Consider the following 20,705-nt stretch of genomic DNA (forward strand, 5'->3'; position numbering starts at 1 on the left):
AAAAGAGTTCTGATACAAATATCTGCAGTTTTAGTGCTTTTTCTCTGGTGTTTTTTTTTTTTTTTGGTCTTTTAGATCTTTTAAACATTTGAATGTCTTTAAGTTTATCATCTAAGACATCCAAGTTTTTTTTTCTTCTTTTTCTTATGTTTGATCAAAATCACTTGACTTCTGATGTACTGATCACGTGACTTCTTTGTGTGAATACACTTCAAGCATGGCTTCTTCTTACCACATTTTACAAGTGAGGGGGGCTTATAAGAACACTAAAGACTCTTGCTGATTTTTTTTTTTCCTTTTTGAAATGAAACCGTATCAGCAGTTTAGAAGGAAAAAGAAAATCACTACTCATTGGAGCTGTTTACGTCTGAAATAGGTCTGAAATGTGACTTTGACAACACATATATTTCCCTATAAGGTTAAGTTAAGTTAAGTTGACTTTATTGATACCCGAAGGTAGATTGGTCCTCTGCTTTTAACCCATCCAGGTTGGCACCTGTTGACACACACACAGGGTCACACACTCAGAGACAGATACCAGCCTGGAGAGGTGGGCAGCCATGAAGGCGCCTGGGGAGCATGGGGGTACGGTGCCTTGCTCAAGGGCACCTCAGCTGTGACAAGGAGGGGGACTGACACCCCTCCAGCTATCAGTTCCACCAAGCGAGAGTGGGAATCGAACCGCCAACCTTCTGGTTATTGGACAACCGACTCTAACCACTGATCCACAGCTGCCCTAGGTCTGAAACCACTCACCTAATCAATGACAATGTTTATTTGTGGGTTTTAACCTTGTCATACCAGCTCAGCGTAAAATCGTAAACCTTTAATTAACTATTCATTAAAAAAAAAGTCTAACAAATGTGCTGTGGTAGAAATATTTTCCTCTGCATGCAGTGGAGTGGAATCATAAAGCAGCAGTAGGCCTACCTCGAGTTGTATTTTGGTACAGTAATTGACTGCATGTACTTCACTACTTTCCAGCAATTTTTAAAAATAAATGGTTGCACATTTCATACTCCTGGCGCCTCTTGTTTCCTCACGATGAAGAAACAACGTTTCAAAACAGAAAACTGAAAGGATTCACTTTCTCTTTGCAAGCTTTTTGCTCTTTCTTCATGCATTCCTCCACGTTAGAGAACTGCTAAGTTATACTGATGGTTTCGGATGTTGTGGATATCATTTATGATCTAGAAACAAATTAGGCCATTCAGTTGGGTAATTCATCGCCACTGCTATGCATGGAAAGAAGAGTCCCGCACTTGCTATGCCATTATTCAAGCATGGGATTATTTGACTTGCAAATGATGCCAAAAGAGAGACGGGTTTTCACTCAGTTCTTCTCCAGTGTAATACTCCCCTACGTAAGCAAGGTGTGTTTCCTTGAAACACATTTTCAATTACTGTCTAAAATAATCAGTGGTCTACAAGGGATTTACATAATTAAAGTGGGCCTAAAAGAAGCAGTACTGGATGAATAATAGAACAAAGTTTTGCTCAAATAAACCGTGACAGAGGCTGCATTGCAAAGGCAGACATCACACCAGCGTTATTTAGAGCCCTGCTGGATTACTGAATCATTTGCCTCCTGATATGTACACATAACACTGGGTGCAGGCTTTTCCATGACGGTAAGCAAAATGCTGCTCTCAAAATATTATATATCTTATATATCTTTTAGCTTGTATATATATATATATTTTATATCTTAATATATTTTTATACATTTTTTCTTTTTTTTACCTCCTACTTTGTTTATATATTATATTTTACTTCATTTTTATTGCTGTTTTGCACCAGGGATAAGAGGAAACACTGTTTAAATTCTGTGAATGTCCTGCACATATGGCAGCATTGACAATAAAGTTGACTTGACTTGAAAATGACATCTCTCAGAGAGAAGGTCAAACGAGCAACAATGTGCGTACCAAGGCAATTTAAAAAAAAAAAAAAAAAAAAAAACCACGCAAAACACTGCCAAAGCTGGTGATCTACGCATCACATGCACAAGTTTGGGAGCGAGGGATTGCGTCACAGGCTCTCCGCCAACCAGGTGATGCCCTTATTCTGACAGTTTGACCTCCTGTTTATTTACTCTGCCGCGCGCACGAAGCTAATAACGCGCTTTGCTAGCAGTACCACTTGCTTGGACATCATCGTTGCCTGATGTTTTGTGGTAAAACCGCGTCAGCCCTGCCGTGGGTAAATGCGGACGCTCACTTGAAGCGGTTACTCTCCAACCGAAGACTCCGCTCCTCCGTCACCTCCTCCACCTCCTCCGCCCGGTCGGGGCAGGCGGACTGTGACAGGAGCCGCGGCGGCGCTACGAGCGCCTCGCAGCGGCCACACACTGAGGGCCAGTATGGAGGGGCAGGGGGGCACGGACAAACCACCTCTGTCGCCAGTCCAATCTCTGTAGACTTTGAGCTCACACGGGAGGCTTATAGGAGCAAAGACTCATTCGAGCTCCTCAGAAGTTTGGTGGTTTTCAAACTTTGTTCCTATGACTTCCTGGTCGATAAGAATATAGAGGTAATGATGATCCAGCTCCCAGTGCAGCTGAAGGATAAAGCGTCAATTCTGTTTGTGTGACTTTTAATTCAGCTGAATCAGTTTTATATTGAGTAACATTATAAGGCCAATGAAGTTGTGTGGCAATTTATCGGCCTACAGTAATGTGTAACATAGCTCTTAACTTTGACAGCCCTGTATTTATGCACAGATAGTCCATTTTTGACAGCCATAGCTATATTCAAGGTAAAGGAAACATCGATATACTACAGCACACTCTAATCTTCGAGCTGACTGCAAACTAAATGTAATATGTCATTTATAGGTTATGCTACGAGTCCATTGTCCTAACATATCAAATTACAACCTGTTTATCAACCTTGCAAGTCAGCCTCTCCGCTGTCTGCTTTGCATAAGAGCAGGCAGATGTAATTGTTGTATGGATCAGCATTCAGTAAACCTTAAATGGATAAGGTGCAAATCCTACTTTCCATTCATGAGAAGATTATGTCTTTACGCCTATGTGTGCACAGGGGTGCGAGATAGACTAGATGGAGACATTATTCCTTCTACACAACACCTCACTAATAATAATAATCAAAGATGGCTGTAACTGTGAAAGCACTATCACTGTTGTTTGAATTGCTCTTTTTTTTGTACTTGTTTTAGTCTTAGAAATCAAATTACAGTTTGGGTGAAATCAAAACATCGCAAGGCGTAAGCCCGTCTTTCATTGGATGTTATGAGTTTTTGTAGATCCAGTACAAAAAGAGGCTATTATTGAGGAATTACAGGCTCCTAATATACTCGTGGAATCTCATAAACTGGTTATGCTATCCTCCTATCTGCTCAGATAATGGATCTAGGAAAGAAGATCCTGGGTCAGAAAGTCTTTGAGCAGGTCATGAAGATGACCTTCTATGGCCAGTTTGTTGCCGGTGAGGACCAGCGGGCCATCAAGCCGCTGATCCAGAAGAACCAGGCTTTTGGCGTCGGCTCCGTTCTGGACTACAGTGTCGAGGAAGACATCAGCCAGAAGGAAACGGAGCAGAAAAAGATCAGGTGTGAAAGTGTCAGTACAGCCATGATAGATAATAGATGTTTGCTCAGTGTTTAAAATGTATTTTTCAACTGTTAACCATCACAGATAAGTTAAATCCTGTATAATTTTCTCTAATTGTCTCAAACAGATAACAGATATTTGCTTGATGAGCAGGATTTTTTTGCCACATTTGTGGCTCCTCCCCCTGGACTGGCTGACTGGAGCGATATTCTCACTTGTTAGGCATCCTGTCACATGGGCCCGCGCGAGGCAGTAGCTATCTGATCCGTTCTCTGATGTGAACTTGGATGACGACACAAACCTTATGCAAACAGTCTCTGCAGGCGGCGGCAGCAGCAATGTCACTCTGCTTGCAGCTCTGGGCGTTCATGCATTTTCGAGTAATTAGGACATCTTATGGTCCAAAAGAAATTTAAGACATTTTGGCCCATTTGGGAGTTGCTTCACAGTCGAGTAAGTGAAAGAGAGGGAATATTAACATGAGCATTTCTTAGAAGTAAAACAAAGACATCGTCAGATCTATTTAGCATAAGCAAATTGAGAATTTATAATCCACACATTATCTCTAGTTTTGATAAGGTCAGATGCAGTGAGTACACAACCATGCTTTTAGGCGGTTTAATTTTAGGTTGATGTTGAGTGACAGCTGACTACGCTGTCAGCTTTTGCCAACCAGAATGTCCTCTGTTATATTTTATTATGTTATCACTTTCTTTAAGCTAGTAAGGCTCCCGGGCAGACCTTTTACCATGATCCCTGTTGTACTGTAACATATATATTCACTAGTAACAAGATGTCACGCTGCAGCTTTGATGTACTTTGTCTTGAGGATGCCTGCCAGGAAACATCGAAAGAGGTGCCAGAAAAGGATTGTTTCCCTAGCATACCGCCTTCAAAATTGCACGGCTGGAGGACAGTGTGCATTAAACCGGCTTGATCCGAGACAGAAGGGTTTGACAAGCTCACCTGTGATTCATCAAAATAGCATCAGAAAACAATAGACAGTTCCTTCAAGCAGAGCAAAAGTATAAGGAACCGAGACAAATTCCGGATTAACGTTGAGAGCGGGTATCCCAATAATCCGTCAGATGTGTTAGAAATGCACAACATAAATTAGGTTTCTGATTTCAATCTTCTGATTAGATATTTACTCTAAAGTAAAACCAAAACTGAATGTAATAAAACAGTAAACTACAAAGCGAGTTTCTTAAAGGACTTAAAATATGTCTGAAAGAGCACAGTTGCCCTGAGTGTCAGATGGATTGCATTGCAGTATGATTCAAATCTCTGCAAATCTCTGTCATAAGCAATGTTGAAGAAGATCATTTTTATGCTGAACCTCTGACATCAATCTTGCTCACTGTTAAGTCATCTGTTTGGAAACGTGAGCTCCGTGGTGCCTTATGATGAGGGGGGAATAGGTCAAGTTTGGAGTGATGTTTCAGGTCTCTATAGTGTCAGCAGCAGAAAGCGGGGCCGTGCAGCAGATACTATACGGGGTCACTAAACACAATGTCAGTCTCTGGCACAGCGCCAGAATGTTCACAGAAAACGTGCTTGTTCCCAAACTGAACTCTGATGATGCAACTTTCTTTTTGGAATATTTCCCCCAAACAGAGCAAATCAACAGTTTTCTCTTGTACTTCTATTTCAGTTCACGTGTGTCTGCTGCGGGGAACGAGAGCGTAGGTAAGCTGCCTTGTTTTGTTCTCATTTATGGACACAGCGTATGATGCAATTAGGAGTAATAAGCATGCAAATTTGTTTTTGTCCCCAGGCGGGGACCACAAAGAAGAGGAAGCACACGAACTGTTCGATGACAGTCGGGGGGGAGTGCACAGAGCACGCTCGTACCGCAACACCGATGAGATCCAATGTGACCAGCATATGGAGACCTTTATAAAATGCATTAAAGCATCCGGTGGGTAAACAGAAACCAAGTGATCGCGAACAAAACTTGACATTATATCTGTTTTTGTACTTTTTCTTGAATAGCTCTATGTTAGATCATGAAGTTGCTGTTGCTTTTAGAAATATTTATCCGTTTTTGATATAATTGCCCATTTAATCATCCATTGTCAACTAATGTCTCACATACAGGTGGGAGTTCAGTGGAGGGTTTTTCTGCCATCAAAATGACTGCACTAGGACGACCCCAGTTTCTGGTAGGCTCTGGCTCTGGGGGGTGACTAAAAGCTCGGCGTGACAATCTAGCACATACTCTAGCAGGAGGGATGGCCTGGACCAAGATCCTGCCTCTTTTTACCTTTTTTTTTTCTCTAAAAGCTTGAGTTCTCAGAGATCCTGATGAAATGGCAGCGGTTTTTCACATTTCTGGCATCACAGCAGGGGAAAGATGGCCCGGAGACCTTAGAGCAGAGACTGGACCTGACACAACTGCAGGTACTGACTGCTTTACTCCTCCACATTTGTTGTGGCGATACTATGACGCGTGTCGTCACCAAACATTTCATACACAGCATGGGACTATCGTCAAACATGCAAATGAGGTCCAGTTCAGGGACCTGTGAAAGCCGTATGCTGCTCCTTCAGCAAAATTTGGGGTCTCTAAAAACAAGCCGAATGGGGGAACGTGTGCACCTGAAAGTCTGACCTATCCGTGCAGATGTGTTTGAGACGGGCGAAATTGCCGACCTAAGCAGTGAGGTATTGAATTGGAGCTGGAATTGTAAAAAATATATCCATCAGAGTGAGTGTGCCATAATTATTCTATACAAAACTCTCTGCTGAAAAAGATGGAAGCTGACTCAAATCACAAATCAAATTCTTCTCGGTATTTCATCAGATTTGTCTCATCATCACATCTCCCACTCTCTTGAGCACAGAGGAAAAGCTGGATGGATATACGAATAGATGTGGAGCTGCTGCTGTTAAAATGCAGAATGATGTCAGATGTGTCAGGCGGCAGGATTCAGTCAAGTCAGTCTTGTCTCTCTATGGCATTAAGCATTAATAGACTCTGTGTATTTCACCTCAATCACTTTAATGAGGCTAACTGATGGAATTCTCAATATTGGTTGCAGAAATCCAACAAGACATAAAATGACATTAATGAGCTGTTGCACAGTGAAGATGGAACATATCAACTGTGTAAACTGGCAAAGTCTGGAAGTAAATTCCCACTGTCATTATGCTTCTTATTATCTTTAAGACCCCTATTCATAATGTGCCTATAACAAAACTTTGAAGAGGCCTATTGAGTCCCCACACAGGAGACACGTAGTAGCCATGTCTGCTGATAAGTAGTTTTTTTTTTCTTTCTGTCTTCTAATTGGGCAGCTTGTGTTGTTTTGTGCTCATTGTATTCATGCACTACTTCTGATGCTATATTTAGCACTAATATTAGGAATGGCATCTGAAGCTGGATTTGCTAAAAAAAAAAAGAAAGAAAGAAAGAAAGTAAGTCATCTCAGCTTTCCTTGCAGTGCATCTTAGCAGTGACAATATCCAGCTGAGAAGAAACAGCAGCAACAGTTGTATAGTTTAAATCGAGATAAGCGGTCTGCTTCCTCTCTTCTTCAAGTAGTTTCCCGATCAGTCCTTCAAACTAGAATGGGGAGTGTGGAATTGCTCTTTCAGAGCAGGGGGCTTAGGAAGTTGCAGGTGGAAAGAAATCTTACTTTGTTACTTTCTAAAGAGCCAATGACCTTATTTTTATTTTTTTAAATCGTTTTACCGTTCCGTTCAGGTTTGTGTGAAGTAGAAGTAGAAGTCTGAAGCAGATTATTTCCCGTATATGGGGGGTGTTTTCATTGATAATGGGGAAATGCTTTTATAAGACCTGTACATAAAGGCATTGAGAACATTTTAATGTCACAAGTTAATAAGTCTTGCCTTTGAAAGTAAATCTAATCACAGTAATCTAATGATCTTCATATCGTTACAGGAATTTTTGACCAAACTGGGAGCAAAAGGTGACTTCTATGGCTGGTTTACTGAAGAGAAAGCAGAATCTTCAGGGTAAGCAAGAACCCTCGCTACCAATATCAATCTAAAATAAGTCTTTGGGTATATTGGGAAGATAGATAAGAAAGTAGAAATAGAATAACAAACTAACCAACACTCTAGGAATGTTTTAGTCTCAACTGTATTCTTTTTGTATTCTTTGTATTTCCCAACAGATACATCGACGTGCTTGACTGGAACAGCCTAATAGATGACAGAGCAAAGATATCCAATCTGCTTGTTGTTCCAAATGTAGAGGTCAGTAACATAGTCCACCAATACAATCCATCAAATAAAATTCACTCAACTGACACAGTAGAATGGTTAAACTCAGGATATTTGACCCGCTGAGGAGAATGTTTCACTTTGTGGCATTTGAAAATGAGCGAGTGTACAGTTTACATCAGGCAGGATGTTCTAAGTATCTGCGGCACATCATTTGAGCTGATAAAGTGAACAGGTGAGTTTTCTGATACAGTCATTGCAAGGCCATTTCAGAAGCAACTGCCCCTTTTTTTTTTAGATATGAACAAAAACTTAGCTCTATAACCACTTCAGTTCAATTCGGTTTTGTTCATTTGGCGCCAGTCCACAACAAAAAGTCATTCTGAGGCATTTAAAAGACACTCAACAATTAGACAATTGACTCTGAGCAACCTGTCACTTTGGGTGGTGATGCGTGGCACGGAGAAGGACACGGATGCAGATATCCAAAAAATACAACAAAAGGAGCGGCTGAGCCGGAATACAAAACTAGGACTAGGACTATGAAAAAACATGACTATGACTATGACTATGAAAACAAAGGACTTGACTTGACTTGGTGTTGTGAGTGAAGGTGATGGCAGGGCAACAGAAACTAGAAAACATGGCAAAACTTAATACTAGACCTGAACTTGAAGACTAACAAAACTAAGACATGAGAGAAAACTAAAACATGACAAAACTAAAAACTAAACAGGAACTAAAAACATGACAAAAACCCATAGACATGACACAACCATTTGGCAACAGAGGGGAGAAATACTCCCCTTTAAGTGGAAGAAAAATCTTATTTTGTTACTTTTTAAAGAGCCAATAAACTTATTTTTTCATTTTTTTTCTTCATCTTTTTACGGTTACATTCATGTTTCAAGTAGATTCTTTGTTTTAGAAATTGTAGTGCTGATATTTCGAGTGTGAATTGCTCTGCTGGTTTCAGAAGATGCCAGGGTAATACATACAGAATCAGCCACAACATTAAAACCACTGCCAGGTGAGGTGAAAAACACTGATCATTGATGCCTTTAGTCCTCGTATAAATATAGACATTAATCTAATGTACAACCAACCGAAAAAAACAGAATTGTCAGAAATGTGTTAGAGTCTAAGTGGTGGCATCCGAACACCCAAGACACCAATTTGAAAAAGCCAGAGTTATAGAGGCTCCACCCCAAAAACCTCAGGACATAATGGCTCCATAATGGCACCTTCCAGTGCCAGGCAGCACATGATAACCCTTCAGGGAACTATGTCTGTTTCTAATACTGGGGCTGATCTGTGTACCTTTTTATCTGAGGGGTGGGAAAAGTATGAAGCACTCTTCTGCATTCTCATGTTGTGTGATTTTGGGTTCTTTATGCTTTGTAACATTTCTGTGTTCATTGTCTCCTTGTCGCTACCACAGCGAGGTGAACTGGAGCCTCTGATGCTGCGGTTCACGATAGAGGAGGAGAAACAAATGCAGAGGATACTACAGCGCCTGGACATCTTAGCAAAGGTAACCTCAAATCAACTGCAGACTGATGGCTGGGTGCATGTCTTATTTGTTATTGATTTATAATGGGCAAGCACTTCAAGCTTAACCAAATGCCATGTATTGGATTAATAACAACGTGATTCTAATTCATAATAGTTGCTTTTTTCTTAATGCTTGTACAATACGCGTATACACCATAATGAGAAAGTATTTTTCTTTTCATTGAATGAAACTGTGTAAGAAATATGTACGGTGACGTCAGCCAAATTAACGGAAACTTTCATGTCCCAGCATGCCTTGGAAAACAGGGTTCGCTTGATGGTGGATGCAGAACAAACGTATTTCCAGCCAGCTATCAGCAGACTTACTCTGGAGATGCAGAGAATCTACAACAGAGAGGAGCCTGTTATTTTCAACACCTACCAGTGCTACCTAAAGGTCTGGACGATAACAACAAAGGCGATAACAAATGAAACAGGCGTTGACACTGTCAACATATATCAGATGTAGTGCTTTATTTTTCTGAATGTCATATGAGAAGCAGACATTCTCTCATGTGATAAACATCTTGTTTTGACATTGATAGACTTATTATTGGCCTTAATATCAAAAGTGCATAGGCTGAATAAATATGTTTTGCTCCTAAAATAGATGGCACAATGGACATACTTCCTGTTAGATGAAATAAAGTCATTTTATTGGTTCTAATTTGTCCCAAATTGTTGACATGTGTAACTGATGCTGCCATCGCCGAGATGAGGCAAAAAGAGAGGGTTGCTATTTTTTTCCATTTGACTCCTTTATGTAGCAACAGAATTATAAAGGGATTCCAGCTAAATCCATTGAACTGATTATGCAAATGATATGTGAACCTACTAATGTCCCCACATCAGATTCATCATTGTTTGCTTAAAGGCACTAATGGTCATGCTAGGAAGAATAATGTACCAGTACTATTCTGTATTACATAACTTCCGGCTCTGTAATTCCTATCTTATTGTGGTCTGTTGATGAATGCTTGATCTTTCTTTTTTGCTCTGCAGGAGGCCTATGACAGTATAACTATGGATGTAGAACTGTCTAAACGTGAGGGTTGGCATTTTGCTGCCAAGCTGGTGCGCGGGGCGTATATGTATCAGGAAAGAGAGAGGGCCAGAGAGATCGGATATGAGGACCCTATTAACCCTGACTATGAGGTGACCAACTGGATGTACCACAGGTAGGAGCCAAGGCCTTTTAGTTTATTGTAGTCAAGCTCTCATTTCCTCATATTTTTTAAGAATCTAGCAAAACTTATTGTTAGATGACAGTGACCAGATTAGATCCACCTATCTTCAAATCAACCACTAAAAATGATTCTAAACTTGAAAGCCCCTATCAAGGATTGTTGAAACATTATTATCCTCTTTAATTGTTCATTTTCAAGTTAAAAACACCAGCCTGCTCCTCGTTTCTGTTGTAATCATGTTTCAACAATCCTTGATGGCAGCTTTCAAGTTTAAAAGTGAGATGGACCCCAACTGCGTTTCTTTTAGAGGCTGGTCTGCGATAGACAGCGACAGAAAAATGATTCATCCCATGATATGCAAAGTTATTTCTCAGTATGCGAAAAGAGAGAAATCAACCCGGCGCTCAGGTGTATCACGAACAGTCCAAAGTGGTGCTCTTGGGGTAGGGAAATCCACGATATGAAAATAAATAAGTCCCAGGCACTCAAAAAGTAGAAAAGGAAGAAGGTATAAATAAAAAGCCTTTATTGACTTTGGCTAATCATGATAAAATGCCAACATGTTTCAACCACCACCGTGGTCTTCATCAGGGCAAAGCAGAAGTCACAGACTGAACAACGGTAAAGACAATTAAACCCCACACCTGGATCAGGTGTATAATTAGTGTGCCACCAATAACAATTGGAAGAGTAAGGCGCACCTGTCATAGATGAGGGAGGGAGGGAGGGGGAGGGGGGGGGGGGGGGGGGGGAGGCATAGATCACAATACAATAATAGTTGTATAAGTACCAGCATGACAAAAACAATAAACTCTTTAGATATACAAAATAGCAAATGGGCAGATAACATCAGAAAAACCTACAGACAAAATATCATAAAAAACATTTAAACTCGATATCTTCATTAAGGCCTGGATACCTAAGCGCATCTAACTGGTGGATCCAAAACGTCTCACGTTGGTTGAGCCTGCGGATCCGGTCGCCGCCTCTATCTAAGGGCCTAATGTGCTCCAAAGCCTCAATTTAACAAGGAGTCGTTCTTATTGTGCGCTTGTAGGAAATGTTGGGCCATCTGGTAGTCAGCATTAACAGTGCGTATCGCATATTTATGCTCAGCAAGTCGATCACGTAGGCGTCTTTTGGTGCGTCCTACATAGAACACACCTGGGCACGGACAGGACAGACGATAAATAACAAACGTGGTGTTACAATTTATAAAATCTTTTATTCTATATTCCTTATTGGTTTTAAAATCAGTAAATGCTTTTGAAGGAATAAGATGAGCACAATGAGGGCAATTATAACAACGGTAGACTCCCAACGGTCTCTTGAGCCAACTCTCCTTTTTAACAGGAGGAAGATGGGTGTGTACGAGTCTGTCGCGCAGTGTCGGAGCTCTTTTGTAAGAGACTAACGGGGGTTCAGGAAAGATCTGTTGCAGATCAGGGTCCGAGTTAATAATGGCCCAATTATTCCTGATGATCCGTGTAACCTGTTTGGCCTCTGAGCTGTATTGTGTAACAAAAAAGGGTCGAGATAGTTTATTTCTATTACGGCTCTTTTTAATCAGAGTGTCTGAGCGCTTCAGAGCCTGCGCTCTTAACCGGGCTTGCGCCACCGTATCAGGCTTGTAGGCTCTCTTCCTGAAGCGGTCAGTCATGTCATTGGCCTGTCTTTCAAACTCCGCCTCATCATTGCAGATGCGGCGTAAACGCTGGAACTGACCAAAAGGGATGTTATCAATAAGGTGCTGTGGGTGAAAGGAATCGGCTCTAAGAATGGTATTGCGAGATGTCTTTTTCCTAAAGATGGTGGTGTGCAGATTACCTTCTTGGTCAATAGAAATAGTGAGGTCTAAAAAATCAATTTTGTTTTGCGAGTACTCAAGGGACAGTTTAATATTAGGATTAATAGAATTAAGATATTGGTGAAATCCCTTAACTTGAGTCTCGGTGCCATTGAACACAAATAAAAGGTCATCAATAAAGCGACCATACCATGTTAAGCAATGATAGAAAGGATTGGTAGAGTTAAAGACATGAAGTTTTTCCCACAGTCCCAAAAATAAACACGCGTAGTTGGGTGAAAAGCAACAACCCATGGGAACACCTATTTTTTGTTTGTATAGCTCATCAGTAAACACAAAAACATTATTGTAAATAATAAACTCAGTAAGGTCCACAATAAAGTCTGAAGGTGGTCTAATGTCCTTTCTTTCAGCCAAAAAATGTTTTAATGCATGTAAACCCTCTTCATGGTCAATATTAGTATAAAGGGACTCAACATCCATAGTGATGAGATATTGAGACCTCACATTCCCAAGCCTAGATAGGATGTTCAATATCTCATCACTATGGATGTTGAGTCCCTTTATACTAATATTGACCATGAAGAGGGTTTACATGCATTAAAACATTTTTTGGCTGAAAGAAAGGACATTAGACCACCTTCAGACTTTATTGTGGACCTTACTGAGTTTATTATTTACAATAATGTTTTTGTGTTTACTGATGAGCTATACAAACAAAAAATAGGTGTTCCCATGGGTTGTTGCTTTTCACCCAACTACGCGTGTTTATTTTTGGGACTGTGGGAAAAACTTCATGTCTTTAACTCTACCAATCCTTTCTATCATTGCTTAACATGGTATGGTCGCTTTATTGATGACCTTTTATTTGTGTTCAATGGCACCGAGACTCAAGTTAAGGGATTTCACCAATATCTTAATTCTATTAATCCTAATATTAAACTGTCCCTTGAGTACTCGCAAAACAAAATTGATTTTTTAGACCTCACTATTTCTATTGACCAAGAAGGTAATCTGCACACCACCATCTTTAGGAAAAAGACATCTCGCAATACCATTCTTAGAGCCGATTCCTTTCACCCACAGCACCTTATTGATAACATCCCTTTTGGTCAGTTCCAGCGTTTACGCCGCATCTGCAATGATGAGGCGGAGTTTGAAAGACAGGCCAATGACATGACTGACCGCTTCAGGAAGAGAGCCTACAAGCCTGATACGGTGGCGCAAGCCCGGTTAAGAGCGCAGGCTCTGAAGCGCTCAGACACTCTGATTAAAAAGAGCCGTAATAGAAATAAACTATCTCGACCCTTTTTTGTTACACAATACAGCTCAGAGGCCAAACAGGTTACACGGATCATCAGGAATAATTGGGCCATTATTAACTCGGACCCTGATCTGCAACAGATCTTTCCTGAACCCCCGTTAGTCTCTTACAAAAGAGCTCCGACACTGCGCGACAGACTCGTACACACCCATCTTCCTCCTGTTAAAAAGGAGAGTTGGCTCAAGAGACCGTTGGGAGTCTACCGTTGTTATAATTGCCCTCATTGTGCTCATCTTATTCCTTCAAAAGCATTTACTGATTTTAAAACCAATAAGGAATATAGAATAAAAGATTTTATAAATTGTAACACCACGTTTGTTATTTATCGTCTGTCCTGTCCGTGCCCAGGTGTGTTCTATGTAGGACGCACCAAAAGACGCCTACGTGATCGACTTGCTGAGCATAAATATGCGATACGCACTGTTAATGCTGACTACCAGATGGCCCAACATTTCCTACAAGCGCACAATAAGAACGACTCCTTGTTAAATTGAGGCTTTGGAGCACATTAGGCCCTTAGATAGAGGCGGCGACCGGATCCGCAGGCTCAACCAACGTGAGACGTTTTGGATCCACCAGTTAGATGCGCTTAGGTATCCAGGCCTTAATGAAGATATCGAGTTTAAATGTTTTTTATGATATTTTGTCTGTAGGTTTTTCTGATGTTATCTGCCCATTTGCTATTTTGTATATCTAAAGAGTTTATTGTTTTTGTCATGCTGGTACTTATACAACTATTATTGTATTGTGATCTATGCCCCCCCCCCCCCCCCCCCCCCTCCCCCTCCCTCCCTCCCTCATCTATGACAGGTGCGCCTTACTCTTCCAATTGTTATTGGTGGCACACTAATTATACACCTGATCCAGGTGTGGGGTTTAATTGTCTTTACCGTTGTTCAGTCTGTGACTTCTGCTTTGCCCTGATGAAGACCACGGTGGTGGTTGAAACATGTTGGCATTTTATCATGATTAGCCAAAGTCAATAAAGGCTTTTTATTTATACCTTCTTCCTTTTCTACTTTTTGAGTGCCTGGGACTTATTTATTTTTATTTCTCAGTATGTTTGGTCTTTTCCTAGCCTGACTACGTCATACTCACGATTCTAGTCAGAATGTGAGTCTGATACCGCTCAATAGAGATTTGAGTATGGGGCGTGTTTCAACCGAACCAGGAGAAAAAAATGCCTTTTCGCTCAATTGGATAGACCTACAACCAATCAGAGCAACGTAGTATGTGACGTAGATTAAGCAACACACACTTGTTGTAGGAAGGACGGCAAAAACATCTTTTCTATCGATAAAAGCCTTTATCGCGTTCCTCTGTTCGTCTTTCAAAACTAATGCAACGTGGAGATCCTGTAGAATAGACTCGATGGCAGAATCTACACACCCTAGCTCTCCAGCGGCAGCCATGTTTGTTTCAAACGAAGTCAAACCAAGCACTCTTAAGTGACGTAGTCGATAATGTCCCTGTTGATCATCTGTCCATCATCGTATAAAGCCCGCCCTGGCAATCTGATTGGGTCGACCGATTCTTGGTCGGGCATAATGATTTCCCAACTGAGCAGACCGAACTTCCAGACCAAAACTTTTATGGGCGGGGCTAAGTTCGGCTGGCACCCAGGCTAGTCTTTTCAAGCTTCTCAGACACATCGGATTAGGGCTGAGCGATATGGCAAAAAATATCATCACAATATTATATACCCTGACCCTAACCCATTGATCAATCTTGATCTTGATATATCACTGACATAGTTTGGCCCCTTTTCATCAACTACTTCTTTATCAGTTTGGGAAGATGGCACGAGTTCAGTCTCAGTCTCACTCCCACTTTTTGTAGCTTTCTTCAGCAACACTCATTCATTCCTATGTTTCTGCTCAGTTTCCCTCCTCGTGGGAACTTACCACAAGTCCTTTGTTCTTTTGGGTTTTCTGGGCAGTTGGCAACCAGCTTAGAGGTGCATTACTGCCAACCAGTGAACCGGAGTGTGCTGAGGTATACGCAGCATATAGATGGATCGACTGAAAATGTCTTGTGCTGATCACCGAGACCGGTGTGAATTTCATTGCGATCTAATCTGGAGATCGTTTTATCGCTCAGCCCTACATCAAGTTACATTAATGCAAGCTCCAAGAAGCCACTTCATGGAGTGCACGGAAAGATGAAAGGCCAGTCTCAAAGTTTAGGCTTTTGTAAGATTTTGAGTTGACCGTCAACAAAGGACAAACTGAGTTAATCTAATGAGCCACAGCGCGGCATGGAGTAGATTCAGAGTATGCTGTATTCTTGTAGGGAAGCAGAATGAGCAGAGGTCCTCCCAGTGCAGAACAGTTTAGAGTAGAATTGTTAGCTCATGAGAAAAAAATGGAAGCCCAAAATCTGTGCGGCATACTGTGTATGGCCTGTATGATGAATAATTTCCTCTATAAGACACTATATTTCTGTGTGTTACATGCTGTATGTGTGTACTTGTGTAAGGTGCTTGGACTATGTGCTGGATGAGATTGCACTCAACAGAGAGGCCAACGTTATGGTTGCCTCCCATAATGAGGACACAGTGAAACACACCTTGAGAAGGTTAGGTTTCTGTGATGAAAGCCAGTAACAATTTATTGTCTTGTACAACATTTTATTCCCATAACCAAGTTGATACCGAACGTCTGTTTCGCTCATTCAGAATGAACGAGCTCGATCTCTTACCAACGGAGAATAAGGTGTACTTCGGACAGCTGCTGGGCATGTGCGATCAGATCAGCTTCCCACTGGGTGAGAAAAACAAGCAAACATGCCCTCCTACACAATTACACCACGACGAGGCATCAATCTCTCCTGTCCACGAGGAAGATTTGACAGTTGCAGTCCAGTCTCTGTTAGCCGCACAACTCTCAGCTGTGTCTGATGAGACCTCTCAGTTACAAACACGCACCCAAAAGATTTCATGGACTGCAAGCAGGGCACATGTTGAGGCCAGTCTGCAACCTGTGATCTGACATATGAACTGAGACACCTCAGTATTGAGCAGTTCTCTTAACGAAGCATCCCTGTCAGCTCTCACCACTTTGTCACTTAAAGACAGACACAGTGGCGGCAGGCAGTTGTCTCTCAGTGTGGCGCTCAAGCTGAAATAGCCTTGACCGGTATTGATGCAAACAGACACGCGCCTGTTTCTTTCTTGCCAGAGAGACAGAGCAGTCAGAGTCTTTTAATCCAAAGACAACAAAGCTGACTCGAGATCTTTATGATTTTTTATTCTTTTTGTGCACCAAAAATGCCATTTTTAGTTTTTTATTATTGATATTTAGTTTTTAGATCTGCTGTTGCCCAGGATGGTCTTGTCACAACTTTGTTTTATTGCATCATGGTTTGATGTTCTGCCTGAAACTGAATTAAATGAGATCAGATTTATCTGGAGAGTAAGGCCTTTGAAAACAGCATCATTGGGTGTCTGACTGGCAGCTTTTCAAATTGAAATGCTGGCGCAAAAGCTGCTGTCTTTTTTGATTAGATTATCAAAAAAATATGGAAAAGTTAGGTTTTCTGCAAAGTGTAGCCACTGAAATAGCAACCGAACACATAAACAAAAAAGGAGAGAATGTTCTTTATTGATGCCCTGTTACAAAGCCCCTACTTCCTTCTCTCTTCAACCTCAGGACAGGCAGGTTTCCCCGTCTACAAGTATGTCCCCTATGGCCCAGTGAGTGAGGTGATGCCCTACCTGTCTCGGCGGGCGCAGGAGAACCGAGGCTTCATGAAGGGGGCCCAAAAGGAGAGGAACCTGCTGTGGAAGGAGCTGAAACGCAGACTTGCCTCTGGGGAGCTTCTCTACAGGCCAGCGTACTGACAACACAGACAAAGACACTGAGTGGAGAGTGTCAGCTTGTGTTTTTTTTCTCTCAGCAGCAGCCATCAACCAGCCCATCTGCAGCAGCTGTCCGCTCCACCTCTCTCCCTCTCTGTACGTGTGCTGGAGCTTTCTTCCCGATGGACTGCATGTCGCACTTCTCTTCTGTCTTCCCACTATTGTTTCTCTCACTCTGTACTGTATCATTGTTACCCACCTTCAGCCCCATCCATGTGCCGCTCTGTATTTATTTTTTCGTCCGCCATTGCGTCCATAAGCATTGCTCATTTTTTGTCGCCCCGTTGTCTATAGAGCTCTGGTATCCATCAAGTGGGCATCTTTACTGCTCCTGAAGGACTGCCCAAAATGTCAACGAGGCTGGGCTGGGCATCTTTCTTTATTATTAGCCCGTTTGTCTTGCAGAGGGGAAAACAATAAGAAAAGTAAGAGGGTTGATTTAAATTGTAGCAAAGGAAAGATTCTATATATGGTTAGCTGTTGTTATATTGTTTTTTTTCTGTTTGGTTTTTCACTTTTAGTCATCCACACTGCCTGGAGGAGCCTTGTGTTTGAGAGTGTGCTGTCATGTTTAAAACAATGCCGGTTTATGGATGAGTGAGAAAGTATGAAGCTCGCACTGCATCTTTCTTCCTTTAAGAGTGCGAGGCTTTCCTTATTGTGTTTACTCGAAGAAGCTATATCCTTGGTCAGTGAGGTGTTACAAGTGAAAATACAGCCTTAATTCGCACGAGCAGTGAGCAAATCTGTTTTTAATTGAGGGGCCCGCCAGCCTGGCGTGTTTTTTTTCATTACATAAATAATATGCAAAGCAGTAATACGACAGAGGGCTGTCTTTTGCTCTTATTGTCTTTTGATTAATTACCACAGATGTAAATGTGTTTGTTGGTTTTACATGTATCATATGTGTGAAAGCACCCAATGCATAAATGTGTTCTGAACAAGCAGCAAGAGCCTACATCTTATCTTTTTTTTTGGATTTATCCAAAAAGGACTGCGTATTGACTGTTCCACTGAGCTATTTGCACTGTTTGGGTTATGTTTGGTTTCACAAGAAAAAAAAACATTTTGCTCAGTTATTGATATGTAATTAGTATTTGAGCAAGGAAGTAACCAAGCTTCATGAAAATTATCGCCTTCATTTTACGAGAGCAGTCAGTGCTCTGTAGACCATCATTTAATTACCCATGATGCTACACTCAATACAGATCACAGAAATTGGATGCATTAATCATTACTCAAAAGAAACTTTAGTGGCTGTGGAGTTTTACTGAGGCAAAACGCCACGGAGCTGTCACTGCTGCTCCATTCGGTTTAATTAAGAATCAAGCTGGCTTTTGATTTAAATGTGCCTTTGGGTATACATTTGTCAACAAACCCCTTCTTTTAGTGGGCTGGAGTTTTTCTGGTCGACTTCAGTTGATTTAGAAGACATATTATGGCGTGAAATATTAAACACAATTTCTAAGCCTGTCGAAACCAGAATGTGCCCAACATATTATCACCATCGCTTCTGCCCACATTAAATCAGACAGGGATGTAACAAAGTCAGTACAGGCTAACATTACATAAATAATGCTGACGTTGGAATTCGAAATCTGTAATGGAAAGTATGCAGATTGCTTTGTGCTTCTTGTTGTTTTTTTTTTTTTACACATTCTGGCTTCTTGGAACAGTTTGTTTGGGTGTGCCCTTGTTATTCTAATGGCATAGCATGCCAGTCTGGTCCTTTACAGCTACAGTCATGTCTAAAAGACAGTATGTCCATTGGATTCTAAGGTTTTTACCTTTCAGGACAGAATCGAAACTCATCAGGTCCTCATCAAATCTTAAAGTTTGGTAGCAGTTGTGTTTGTGAGCTTACACTGTCAGTAAATGCCAATTATTCTTTTAACATAAACTGAGCCAAAAATCAGCGTAGCATATAAAAAACTAAATTGACACTTGTTCCTTCTATGGGAATTAAAAGGGTAAGTAGCAGCTTAATGCTGCTTATCATATGCACTTGATGGATTGAGCGTCATCAAGTGTGAGCTAAAGACAGAAGTTTTGGTAGTTTGCTGGTCTGGAGGCCATCTGTCATTCAGTAATTGAGCAGGATCATGATTCAGAATGACTGAAAAAGAAAAAAAATCAAAATGTTGCAATGGTCCTGTCAAAGTCGAGACCTCAACCTGATTGAAATGATGTCAAGATAAAGATATTGCTGCCAAAGGTTGTTCTGTAAGCTACTGATAAATGGGCTATACTCAGTGTTTAATGCACTGCTTTTGTATTTTGGCTTAGTTTTTGGAAAAGAAATACTGGCACTGTGTAATATGTCGTGTTGAGGTTGTATTTACCTGATTTTAAAACCTGCTGAGGACCTGATGATATTTTCAAAATGCAGTCCTGAAACAGCACTTTCTTCTTTGCATGGTTGCATGTAATGCTCCAACGGGCTGAGCACAGAGCATTATTATTCCAAACTGTCACGCTATGGGACTCTGTTTAAGTTTTATGTTTTAGTTATTATGTTTTAGGTCACGTTTTGGTTCTTAGTCCATGTTTAGTTTAGTCATGTCTTAGTTTCCCTGCACTCTGTTAATTAAGTTCACTCACTTCACCTGTGTCTTTTCCCTCAGCTGCACTCACTCTCCAATCACTCTCACTCCCTAATTAGTTTCCAGTCTCCCCTCTCAGTTACGCCACGCCACGCCACCACTTTCTGTTAAGTATTTATCCATGCCATGCTTAGTCTTGTTTTTGGTCATAGTCCTGTTTATGTTTTTTTGATTCCACAGTTTAAGTTTTTGATTCCGGCTCAGCTGCGCCTTTTGTTCTTTGTTTTTGCTTTAATAAATCCAGTTTTCCTTTTTAAGTCTGCATCCATGTCCTCCCTCCTCACAAACCCTGACAGAAACTTTGAAAGGTTTTTGTTTTTCTGCAGCACAATAGATGAATTGGTTTATTGTTTCATTCCTGCTGCCCCTTGAGCCCAAATCAGAGATTGTGTGCCAAATACATGAATTGACTTTAAGGAGTATGGTGGCTTTGAGTCCCCTGAGAGTATCATGTATTTTATCTGTTGACACCAAACTGAGAGGTAAAAGAAAACTGTTCATCTACACTCAGTGCAGCAGCTGCATTCATATCCTCAGAAAAGAGATGATGTTAAAGCTTTGTTTCACTCCATCAGAGCTCAGAGGGTTTGCCAAATTATTTTGGTC

At 41.1% G+C, this 20,705-nt stretch overlaps 1 protein-coding gene across 1 annotated transcript; it reads left to right on the plus strand.

Annotated features, from left to right (window-relative positions):
* The first annotated feature begins 2,099 nt into the window (after positions 1 to 2,099).
* On the plus strand, positions 2,100 to 20,361 carry prodhb (proline dehydrogenase (oxidase) 1b). The gene is made up of 14 exons (XM_075467412.1): positions 2,100 to 2,532; positions 3,365 to 3,573; positions 5,229 to 5,263; positions 5,352 to 5,495; positions 5,675 to 5,739; positions 5,861 to 5,977; positions 7,482 to 7,555; positions 7,717 to 7,798; positions 9,207 to 9,299; positions 9,570 to 9,716; positions 10,322 to 10,497; positions 16,116 to 16,214; positions 16,315 to 16,403; positions 17,288 to 20,361. The coding sequence occupies exons 1-14, from the start codon at positions 2,167 to 2,169 to the stop codon at positions 17,476 to 17,478; spliced, it is 1,887 nt and encodes a 628-aa protein (XP_075323527.1). The 5' UTR covers positions 2,100 to 2,166; the 3' UTR covers positions 17,479 to 20,361.
* Positions 20,362 to 20,705: the final 344 nt, after the last annotated feature.

Source organism: Odontesthes bonariensis, chromosome 6 (assembly GCF_027942865.1).
Source record: "Odontesthes bonariensis isolate fOdoBon6 chromosome 6, fOdoBon6.hap1, whole genome shotgun sequence".
Taxonomy (NCBI): Eukaryota; Metazoa; Chordata; class Actinopteri; order Atheriniformes; family Atherinopsidae; genus Odontesthes; species Odontesthes bonariensis.

Coding starts and splice junctions, on each gene's coding strand:
- prodhb (XM_075467412.1), top strand. CDS start 2,167: ATGTTTTGTGGTAAAACCGCGTCAGCCCTGCCGTGGGTAAATGCGGAC. Junction 10,498..16,115: donor ACCAACTGGATGTACCACAG/GTAGGAGCCAAG, acceptor TACTTGTGTAAG/GTGCTTGGACTATGTGCTGG. Junction 16,215..16,314: donor GTGAAACACACCTTGAGAAG/GTTAGGTTTCTG, acceptor TCGCTCATTCAG/AATGAACGAGCTCGATCTCT.